The 12,406-nt window shown below is 30.4% G+C and overlaps 1 protein-coding gene and 1 long non-coding RNA gene across 2 annotated transcripts; one reads left to right on the plus strand and one right to left on the minus strand.

Moving 5' to 3' along the window:
• The first annotated feature begins 5,418 nt into the window (after window positions 1–5,418).
• On the plus strand, window positions 5,419–8,881 carry LOC129298253 (8-hydroxygeraniol oxidoreductase-like). Its single transcript, XM_054936639.1, has 7 exons — window positions 5,419–5,452; window positions 5,667–5,809; window positions 6,260–6,330; window positions 6,457–6,859; window positions 7,043–7,282; window positions 7,666–7,824; window positions 8,585–8,881. Exons 1-7 carry the CDS (start codon window positions 5,419–5,421, stop codon window positions 8,702–8,704), a joined length of 1,170 nt encoding a protein of 389 aa, XP_054792614.1. The 3' UTR covers window positions 8,705–8,881.
• A 719-nt stretch (window positions 8,882–9,600) lies between these two features.
• Window positions 9,601–11,359, minus strand: LOC129298255 (uncharacterized). The gene is made up of 2 exons (XR_008590318.1): window positions 10,707–11,359; window positions 9,601–9,751 (listed from the first exon to the last, which is right to left on the minus strand). It is a non-coding gene; the product is annotated as an uncharacterized LOC129298255 (long non-coding RNA).
• Between the last annotated feature and the right edge of the window lie 1,047 nt (window positions 11,360–12,406).

The following is a 12,406-nucleotide window of genomic DNA, read 5'->3' on the forward strand; positions in this document are numbered from 1 at the left end:
ACATATTAATTTACAATTTATGTTTTAAATTTTAATAAAAAAACAAATTTTTTTATTTTTAAATTATGTTAAAATTTAAAAAATAAGTTACAAATTCATCATAATAAAGTTATAAAATTGAGAATCAAACTTGCAAATTCCTAAAGTTTGAAATTTAAAACTTAAGTTGAATTAATGAATTCTTTTAAGACCTCTTTGTCATTCTTTCAATATTTTATTTTAAAATATTTAATGAGTTAAATGTCATTTTTTGATTCTAGTAAATTAGTTAAAATTACCTAGGCAAGAGGAAAGGGAGTAGCTATCTTAAAAGCTCATTGAGAGAGTTTAGCTAACCTTGTAGTCTCTGCCCCAACTCGACCTGTATTAGTCATGGACCAACGTGACTTCCAAATATCAAGTGCCTTGATGCATCTTTATGTGCTTGTTTATCTTTTACCAAGATCAAGCTTGTTCCATGGGTAAATTGCAGTCTATAAGTGAAGCCAAGATGATGGGAGCAATTAAGATAATTGGTGTTGACACCAATAATGATCATTCTCATAAACCCTCTTCTCAATTAGTGAAGGACCTCACTAATGGTGGAGTAGGTGCGGATTATTCATTGGAGTGCACAGGTGTTGCCCCTTTGCTAACTCAAGCATTTTCACTCAAGTATAAATAAATCTTGTGTTATTGCATAACTTGTTTTTTTTTTAAATACTGCATATGGATTATTTCAAAAAAAAATTAAAGAAATTTTGAAATCTCTAAAGTTTTATTTCATGAAAAACTCATCATGTATTTTCCTCATGATAATGTATGTTACAGCAAGGATTGTTAATGTAGATATGACTTTATATATTGACAATCTTGATAACTGTATTTTTTTTTAATTCAAATTTACAGAGGACAATCTTTTAAATCATAAAAGTATTTTTATCATTTTTTTTGAAATAAATTCAATATATATTAACCAAAATAAAACATGTATTCTGTTTTGCGATCAAAGGATTTTGAAAAGAATTTATATTCCAACTCTATTTACAATATACACATCGGGGCAGGGCGCTGGAAAGGCAATGGCAATTGGTGCAGGAACAGAATAATTTGTTGAGATCATCTTGGTTGGGCCTTCTTATTGGTTGAACTTTGAAGGGTTTCATTTTTGGAAGCTTAAAGCCCAAATCAAGCCTCCCTATTTCGGCTGCCAAATGCAAACGCAAGGAGAATAGTTTCTATACACAAATTTCAATTGCATTAGATGTGTAAGGGAAAATTGCAAATAAGTCTCAATTAAGGGTCCACAAATTAAAAAAAAAAAAAGGATACTCTCAAGTTTTGTTGGACTTGATTATAATAAAATTCAACTGTAAGACAATACAAATATCCTTAAATCCACACTCTCTTTTACTAGAACTTTGGCCAGTGTTAACTAGTTGCTGGCAGTTGTTGATTAATCAACCTTTGGTCAAAGAAAATGATTGTTTTTAAAAAATTTAACATTCATGTTTCCAAGTCAAACATTTGACATTTACTTATCAAATATTTGAAACTTATAAGTTAAACATACATTTATAAATGAATCTAAGAATCTTTTTAATATTTGTAAGTGAAATTTTATGAATTTACCAATGAAACCTTATCAATCTACAAGTACTTCTCAAATTTACAAGTTGAAGTTCCAGCCGAAGAGGGTGAATCATCTTGTAGTAAAAACTAATTACAACAAAGTGCCACGGGAATTGAAATATTTTATCTTATTTTTAAATGAGACCCTTGATTGAGACTTATTCATAATTTTTATTTTCATATACAATTAGTAATATAAATCAGAATGCACGCGTTTAATTTTGTACACATCCTGATCAATTATAAACTTAATTAACAATCTTAAGAAATTAAAGTTTCAGGGCTTGTTTAATTTCTGTTCTTATTTTTTGTTTTTAAAATATGTTTTATAATACAATTTTTATAATCATTTTTCAAAATAAAACAAAATAAAAATCTGTTTGGTGTATTAATTTAAAAAGTTTTTGAATTAAAAAATAGATTAATAGTGATAGTTATAAACGATCAATGGTGTGGTAATTTATGAGAAAAATTAATTAAGATAACTATAATTTTGATGCTTATGTAATATATTTGAAAACAAGAAAAATAAAATAAAAACTGGTTGAAATTGTTTCTATTTTCTTGTTTTAAAAAGCAAAAAAATAAAAGCAATTTTGAAAATAATAAAATCACAAACACTTACTCGAATAAATTTTTAAATTTTTTATTTTTAAAAATAAAAAAACAGTTTTTAAAGATTCAAAACAAACAGACACTACGGGCCTGTTTGTTTTCTAATTTTAAAAATTATTTTTTGTTTTTAAAAATAAGAAAATAAAGAAATTTATTTGGAAAAGCATTCTTCATTTAATTATTTTTAACTTTTTTTATTTTTTATTTTTAAAAATAAAAAATAGAAACAACTTTAAGTTGTTTTCATTTTTTTACTTTTAAAAAACATTATATTTAATTATTAAAAATTATAGTTATTTTAATCAGTTTTTATTATTAATCACCACCATTAACTGCTTATAACTATTACTATTGGTCTGTTTTTTAATTCTAAAATTATTTTATAATTAATATAACAAAATAAATTTTCATTTTATTTTGTTTTAAAAGTAATTTTAAAAGCCATATCACAAAGCAGTTTTTAAAAATAAAAAATGAAAACAAAAACCAAACAGACCCTAATACTTCAGTCACGCTCTAGTTTATTTTTGTTAAGAGATATTATATCGTCGGGAAAACAAAAATTATAAGAGGAAAACCATATACTTGCATTTGAAAGCATTTATTATTTACATTATCTAGATTTGATTTGAGAGGTTGATATCATTGCTTGGTTGATTTGATGGGCAGGAGATTAACATAATTTTGTATCCAACTTTACTTAAAATAAAGCATGTTAAAAATTAATTATAAATATTAAAAATATAATAGGTACAACTTAAATTTGGAGGGTCTAAATAAAGTTTGCTAATAATACACATCTTAAGTACAAATACGAAATCTTGATTCGAGCTCCACATGCATATTCAATCTAGATCATTGCCAGAAACTCTTCAAAAATGCGCCAAGAAAAAAATCTTATTGTAAATAAATGACCTGATTAATTAGAAATAATTAATAGAGCATAATAATTAATTGTTTTCCTCCTGTTTACAGGATTTCCTCTCGATAAACTTCAAAACCATGAGTCCCTTTAACAGAGGTAGGCAAAACATTTGAGCTATTGAAACGACCAGATTGTGTCAAAGTTATCATTAAAATATGATGTTCATTTCCATTTGACTCTTAGAAATTAAAGAAACACATCTCATTATTATTTTTATTTCTTGCTTTGTTCTTTAAAATTTCTGTGATTATACATCGAGTGTCATTTTTACCTCTCAATTGCTCGCTCAAAAGCATATGATTTTCTTAACTTATGTAATGCAATTTCTCCCTTCAACATTCAAAAATGGTACATTAAATATTTTGCCGTTAAAAAATTAACTTTAATTAGTTGATTTTAAAATTGAAAAAAAAATCTCATTCTATAAAATAAGACCCAAAAAATTGCACATAAATATCTTATAAAAAATTAATATAAATTAAATTCCTTAAATTATATATAAATACCTGGACATGTACACTTGTTATTTCTTATCCAAGTAGAAGACCAAAGGAAAATTTTGATCAACTAGTTTAACTAGCTACTAGGTAATTAATGGATCACAATTATTGGTATAACAACACTAATAAATTGTTAAAAAATATTATATTTGTTTTAATAATATCATATTAAAATATTGACAATTTAATATATTTAGATTATTATTATTACTGCTATTATTTATAAATCTTCACACACAATTTATAACTTAACTTTTGATATTCACACACATTATCTAGAAATTTATAACTTAACTAGTGTATATGATATTTACAAAATAAACATGCTTTTTATACTAGTTGTAAATTTTTTAAGGACAACTTATAAATTTTGGAAGAAAACTTATAAATTATCACACAATATTAATGACTTAATCAATATTAATTTTTTTATAGGACACTTATTTGTAATTTTATATATTTTTTCTGTAATTTCTGAAACCTTTTTCTATAATTTTCTAGATTAACTAATTGTCATGTGTGTTGGCGTGAGCCTTTTCTATCAATAACAAGTGATAACATGCAGATGTAAAACGATTTACAGTAATAGATTTTCATTACCTTCAGAACTGCAAAAGGAGAGAATGCAGCAAAACTAGTATTAGTTATCCCTAGAATTTTGAGAGTGATCTCAATTATTGACCAACATAATATGTGACTAACAAGAATTAAAACCTAACGAAAATTTTAGATCAACCAAACATACATTCCTATGCATTGTAAATAATTTTGACTAGTGATCTCAAATTATTCACCAAAATATCGCATGACTAACAAGAAACATAATTGTTAAAACCTAATAAAAATTTAGATCAACCACACATATTTTCTTATGCTCGTATACAAAATCTAAAAATTGAGTTTCACTATTTACCTCTAATAAATGATGCAACTTGTTATACTTTTTGTTAAATGTTGAAATCAGCATTGACTGTGAGTAGGACAATATGGGACTTAACAATATTTTTGTGGTAGAGGGGATGTGCTCACATGTTTCACATTTAGCGATACCATGTTTCACCTAACAATTAAATAATGATAGTTGTTTATCATCAGCATCATTTCTTACTGGTCATCAATATATGGCTCTCAAGTCTTCTGCGTGTGTATTGTACAAAGCTTTCCACCATTCTTCCAACATTTCTCACGTTGTACCTAACCCCTTTGGTTCTCTATTTTCTTAAGTTCAATACTTGAGTTTTTAGTGTCCTAATCATTTATATCTCATCAAATTTCATTTCTTCCAGGTTACTGATTTCCAAATTTATCTCCTATTACATTTCTATACGTGCATTTGGGGAAATTATGGTGAGAGACCCCAAGAACTCACTTGTCTCGAAGTCGAGTTCAATTTCAATTCGAGATTCTCGCATCTAACAAATTGAGGGAGTCAGCTACAAACTTGCTTTCAAACGCGAAAGTAGAGCCATCTAAAATTTTGTCAGCCATTCAGATCAACCACTATTAGTTACACACAAGACAAGCGGCATATCCTCAAATATCATACAATGCACATGGCCTACAATCCAGTTATGAATATATTGATATTGATATTCTCCATGAAAAATGCTTGTATTAAATCTACCAACAATGTCCCACAAAGTTTGAATATCCAACCACTTTAAATTCACAAGTGAAAATTATTTATTTATGAGACATACCCTAGCCAATTCCACAACCCAAAACCTTTCTTCTTTTGAATCCGAAAGGTAAAGCAAGTTGAGCATAATGTCAAACAGCTCACAAGTCATAACATGCAAAGGTAACATATTATGACACTGGCCTGCAGTTTTCAATTTCTTCCTCATGTTTATTTTACGTGAATTTGATTTATAATGTTTTGTAAAATTTATCAATACTATACTTAAATGTTAAGGTCATAAAATTCATACATGAATTTGTCAGAGTGAGTCGATTAATTTCTGCGGTTGATGCATTGATTATATTTTGGGTTTGACTTGTGAAATTGTACATAGGTGCAATATGCTGGGGATTAGGGGAAGACGTGAAGGTGGAAGAGATACAAGTAGATCCACCTAAAGCTTCTGAAGCTCGAGTTAAGGTTCTTTGTGCTAGTGTTTGCCACACAGACATCTTGAGAGCTCGAGGTTTTCCTTGTGTGAGACTCTTTAATTCTCATCCACTTGAATTGAACCTCACAACACTCGCACACTGTATAAACAAAAAGGAATTATGTTTTGACAAGTGTCTAACATTCATATGCATAAATTTCGTTTGAATTGTATGGAGACTACAGAAATCTTCCTTTATTTTTAGGATATACACACAGTTCCCCTGAAAATAGAAATGATATGTATGATTTCAATAAAAAGGAAACATTCAAGTCTGTGTAATTCATTCTTTACTTACAGAGGAATTTGTGTAAACTTGAAAATTCATTCCTGAAGTAACGAAAACTTGAACACCCAAATCCATTTTGTCTTTTATTTATTCTATGGGCACGTTGATTTATTTTCATTGGTTTAATGCCACTAAGAGCATATTATACTCAATAAATTAAAAAGAATCTAAGACAAGTTGCACTTTTCATAGGTGATAAATATTGCAGCTCAGTTATGTACTAATCCAAATTGATGTGCAGCCTTCTTTTCCTCTAGCACTTGGGCACGAAGGAGTAGGGTAAGCTTCACAATCCATCACATTTATTCAAACACATATAATCAATTTATCAATCAATCACTTATCACTTATTCTATTGTATTAATCAACGAGCACCTTCCATCATTGTCATGAATGTAAATGCAGTGTTGTGGAGAGCATAGGGGAGAAAGTGACGAACCTGAAAGTAGGAGATTTAGTGATTCCAACATACATTGGAGAGTGTCAAGAATGTGAGACCTGTATCTCAGAGGAATCAAACATGTGCATGAGATATCCTTTCACAGTGAGTGGGCTAATGCCTGATGACACATCAAGGATTTCCATTAGAGGGCAGAAGGTGTACCATACGAGTAGCTGCTCAACATGGTGTGAGTACATGGTTAGTGATGCAAACTACCTTGTGAAAGTTGATCCAAGTATTGATTTGGCTCATGCTACCTTCATCTCTTGTGGATTTTCTACTGGTTTTGGGGCTGCTTGGAAGACAGCCCAAATTCAAAGTGGATCAACCATGGCCATTTTTGGCTTGGGAGCCGTTGGATTAGGGGTAAGTGCTTTTACCAAAACGACAATAACAAGTCTTATCTCACTAAGTGAGGTCAGCTATACTTCTACCAAAACAAAAAAATAAAAAATAAACAAAAAGGCACTTCTTTTCTAGTTTTCATAAGTATAGTTTATCATGACAAAGCTTGTTGTTTAATGGGTAATTAAATTACTTGTGATGCAGGCTATATGTGGTGCCAAGATGATGGGAGCAACTAAGATAATTGGGATTGACATAAATGAGAAGAAGAAAGAAAAAGGAGAAGCTTTTGGGATGACAGACTTCATAAATCCTAATGATCATTCTGATAAGCCTTCTTCTCAATTGGTGAAGGACCTCACTTGTGGACTTGGTGTGGATTATGCCATTGAGTGCATTGGTTTTGCCCCTGTGGTTACTCAAGCCCTAGAATCCACCAAAGTGGTAAACATACAGTACCTAATAGTCAATCATCATAATCATCTATATCAATCAACATATATATATATATATATATAATTTACAAAAAAAAAATCATATTGACAAATTGTACATGGTGCAGCTCGCTTGTGCAATGTATGAGTTTAATATCTAATTTGTTTATGTTTTGATATGGTTATCTAGTTAGGTTAGATTTGAGCACCATCAAGTGTAATCATAGGTATAATTTTTGTAAAGACATTTTCAACATTCATGGATTCAAACTATTAGATATAACAAATTTAGTGCCATTAATTTTTAATAAAAACTTCAGATATGTCTTGCAAACTCACGATTACTCCTATTTGTCTAATTTCAAATTGCATTAATAATTCTTTCTCTACCAGGGGAGAGGACAAGCAATAGCAATTGGTGCAGGAATAGAAGAATGTGTGCAAGTCAACCGGTTGGGTCTTCTTCTTGGAAGAACTTTAAAGGGTTCCATTTTTGGAGGCTTAAAACCAAAATCTCACCTTCCTATTTTAGCTACCAAATGCCAAAATAAGGTGAAATTCTCTACACACAAATCTAAGCTTCCTTGTTACAAAAAAAAAAAAAAAAAAAGATTCTGAATTTCCTATATTGTTAGTAATGTTAATCATGATGCATATCTATTATTTTGTGCAACACCTCAATTATATATCTAATCATGAATTGAGTTAAATTTCTATCTTTTTTTCCGGAGAATCCAAGTTTAATAATCATTTTTCAGTTAAACTTGCGTTTTAAAACGATCAGTATATCCTTGCGAGAAATGTTCAGATGACATGTATTACTTGCACAGAATGGCTTCATTTAAGATAAGTCATTCATGTAAGGTCCATACATTCGGATTTGATTTTACATATTAATAGTGTACTCCTGATATGCTTTTTATTTTTATGTGAATTGCCTGGATTTAATTTTAGGCAGTTCAAATATTATTATATTTTTTGTATTTTTAAATTAAATATTCCTCTTCCTTCTTTTTTCAATTTAAACATATTACTCCCTTCATTTATATTTATGACTAATCTTTAACTAATTTACGCAAACTAAGAAAATGGTTTAAGTTAATTGATATTTATAACATTAAAAGTCCTTTGAAAAAGACTTCTGTAAAATTTAATAAAGAAACCCTCAAATATGCACCATCCCAATCGAATCTAAACGATCTTAGTAGTATATATAGACACTAAGTGAAAATCAATGACCTGTACAGAACATTTGCTTTTGTGGAAAGAGAAATATTTGTTTAACGATGGACTACTTTTATCTCATTCACAGGATTTCCCTATCGATGAACTTGGGACCCATGAAGTCCCATTAACAGAGATAAGCAAAGCCTTTGAGCTCTTGAAACAGCCAGATTGTGTCAAAGTTCTCATCAAAATGTGTGACGTTTAACTCCATATGGTTCTCAGAACTCACAAGACAATAAAGGGGTCTCATTTCCTACATCTAAAACAATGTGTCCTAAGATTGTTTCCGTCTTGATAAATGTTTCTATTGTCACGCACAGAGTATGCGTTCCCCTTTGTCTTCGACTTTTCATGTTTATGATTTGCTTCAATCTCTTTGATACAAATATCAATGACAGTGAAATAACCTATTTCATAAATGAAAATATCTATATATAAATAACATTAAAATTATAGCAACTTACACTGTTCATCGGTTATGAACAATCTAGCTTATTTTTAGATTCTGTGAAGCATATGGGACCCATATACTTTAAAAAGCGAATAAAAATCAAGCAAATTAGTAGGAAGTTGTATTATTCAATGAACAATGCAGCTGTTTATATGAACTATGTGCCCTTAATAGTTTTCATAAGAAGTATAAGGGGAACATATGTAGTTCAAGTATATGGATCTCTTTTCGAAGAAACATGAAGAAAAGGCATCTGATAGAGAATATATAACAAGTCGTAAGTCAAGTAAATTCAATGCATATTCGTTTAGAAATTTAAATCATGCATAGAGGTTTAGAAGAAAAACAGATATCCCCCTGTTTCTACAGATTAAGATCAATTAAGAGCAAAATATTTCATAATGCGTTGCCAAATACTATGCATAAGATAAATTGCAAGACACACCGACATGTTTGAGATCAATAGTTTTCAATGCAAGGAAAATTGAGCATCTCGTCACAGGCCAAAAATTTTTTACCTCCAGCATGCAGAGTATGCAACAAAATGGAATCGCGAATGGTGATATTAATAATTGCATAAAACTAAACCTATCAAAACATATCACCATATAATGAATTGAGATGAGATTTAAGTCAAGGCAGAAAATACCAGTAACGAAAAAGGTGAGTTAGCTTTTATTGTGATAGCTTGCTCAAACAAGTTGTAGACGACAATTAGACAACAAGCTTGAATATTCATGAAGAGATCATCGGTCGTACGATCATTTTAGGATTCTCTGGTAGGTCATACACAAAATACGCCTGCAAAATTTAAATTGAAATCTTTCAAGGTGTTGACCTGCAACATGTTAAGCAATCATGAGAGTTTATCCAGAATGTTAATTTCTCCTTTTGGGAAAGGCACCTCAAACTCAGAGAGATAAGCTTCCCAAATAGGAGTCCTTTTTGTTTTCTTTTTAATCAAATCCTAAGTAGGAGTCTAAATAAATGTGTTATACTAAATCTTTACATTCACACTGTGCAATAGTAGCTTATAATTCTAACTAATTTTAGTCCATGACTCATAAATACCTTTTTCGTCGGTTGATATCAACAGTGGATGCTGGCTTTGACTTCGCATAAACATTTTCTGATTTGTTGTTTTTTATTTCGCTAATTGGTATTTAAATAAGCCGATTTTCACAAATATGCTTGTTATTTACATCAAATGAAGCGAAATTTGTGGACAATATTCGGAGATTCTTGCAGCAGCAGCGAATCTCAAAATTATATCACTACATATATCACGTGCTCTTGCAAAAAATTCAATTCCCTAAGACTGCTAACAGCATAATCAACAGAATCGCTCCTTCAATTGGTACTTCAAGACCTAAATAACAATTATGACCTATTCCCTGTGCATAGACCTTAATTTCTTAATCCCTTTCATACGCAACTTGATTGGGTCTAAAATTTGAAAGTTGCTCTGCGTCCTGCAATGTCCCTTTTCGATGAACAAGATGGTCTTAATAAGGACATCCATACCAAGAAATCAGTTTCATCAACGTTAATGATAGCTACTATTCCAGGTACAAAACAAATAAACTCAGGGCTAGAGCTGGGAATTTCACCGTATAATCTACAATTGTAAACAGAGAATCTTACGATGGCAAGGAAATGAAGAAACCCCTACCAACACCACCACCACCACCACGTGAAACAGATAATAACATCAATCGATGGATGAGGAAGAGGGATGCGAAAAATTGCAAATTACCTTCAGCTCGATGTCTTTGGACAAATGATTCATGTTGGGCTAGGCAGACGCCATGTTCCCCCTCCATCACTAGCTGCTCCAGAAGACAACTTTTGAGATGGAAGCTGACTCGAGTCTCGACCTACATCAAAACGAGCCGTTTGAAAGGTGGGTAAGAGAAAGCCGATGTGATTTTTTGTGTTCTGCCCTTGCAGGGCAATATCAACATGCATCACTGCTCAATTAGATTCTGGTACGTGAGATTCAACTTACAAAAAAAAAAAAAAAAAACAGAGAGCTCCTTTGTTGCAATTTTTTTTCATTTATAAGGTTCAAATATTTAATTTTAATTTTGATAATAAAGAAAATTAAATTGAGAGGATTACATTAAGTATCCTGTGACACAATTAACTTAGATTTTATAAGATTTAATTGCACTGCAAGGGATTAAAAGGGGAATATGTAATGCCAAGCGGTGTGGCTTGGTGCATGGTCGTTGATGAGATCTCCTTTCCATTCTTCTTTGTTTGCTTGGTTTATATGTATTTTGCTTTTATGGGTTCTCTCATGGTGGCCTTTCAATAATCAATTATGGTTTATCTTTTATTGATAAAAAGTGTGGGACCTTTGAGGTGGTTTCTTTAAACCCTGCTCCTTACAATGGTGTTGATATCAGTGACGGCATTTTTCTTCCTACAAATTACGGTAAGTAGATAGTGTAGATATTTTGCTAGCAAACTTGGCAAAGACTTGTTTCCTTGATCTTGTCATTAAGGTTTGGTTTGTGTGTGTGTGTGTGTTTTTTTTTTTTTTGTCTGTATTTTGTTGTAGGTTTTTTTGTTGTTCGACCTTTCTTTCATGTCTGTTTTCTTTATCTTCATTTTAATGAAAGTATCATCTTTTCCAGTTAAAAGAATTGTGTTAAAGGAGATATGTACATACTTTTTCTAATTAAATTACTTTCAGTTGAGTAATCACTAATGATGATGTTTTTTACAATGAGAGAAATACAACAAATATTACTACTTATTGTGCCAAAAAACAGTACATACAAGTCCTCCGCATTGCTACATGAAGCGTTAAGACCTCTTGAAATCCATACAAAGCTATTGCTTAATGATTTGTCAAGATTGCTTATAAAATCCACTAGCTCCATACAACCCCACTTTGGGTAAGTATTATATTACCTCTCAACAATTGAACCAGGGGAAGACAATCAGATTCAAGTTTGACTTTCTTAAAACCTTCAACTATGTACCACTTGAACCCTAGACATGTAGTCTCTATTCTGCTCACCATCAATTTTAGAGTTAACATCCAAAAACCCATCTACATGAAAGTAAAGTAAAGGACATTAGAAGGTCACTCTTCTTTTGGTCTAAAAAAATGGATTAGATACAATCTAAATTAATAAATAAAAAACAAAAAAGGATCAAAATAGATATTTTTCTAATTTGATTCTATGTTAATTCAAAGAAAAAGAGAGTTTTCCCTTTTTTGAATTGAATGAAATTACACAACAAAGTTCTTGTTCTTATAATAAAAGAAATTTATTAGATTAGTTTACCCAACTCAAGAGTTGTTCAATAAATCTGTTGATTTGGAATTACAAGAAATATATCGAAGATATGGTGCTAGGCTAGCCAAAAATTAAAATTTATTAGAAACTTGGTCTAAAATTCATGAAAAATTAGCCTTGTATGATTACATTGGCAATAATA

This window comes from Prosopis cineraria, unplaced genomic scaffold (genome assembly GCF_029017545.1).
Source record: "Prosopis cineraria cultivar Desert tree isolate PC_DT_omini unplaced genomic scaffold, ASM2901754v1 PC756, whole genome shotgun sequence".
Classification (NCBI taxonomy): domain Eukaryota; kingdom Viridiplantae; phylum Streptophyta; class Magnoliopsida; order Fabales; family Fabaceae; genus Prosopis; species Prosopis cineraria.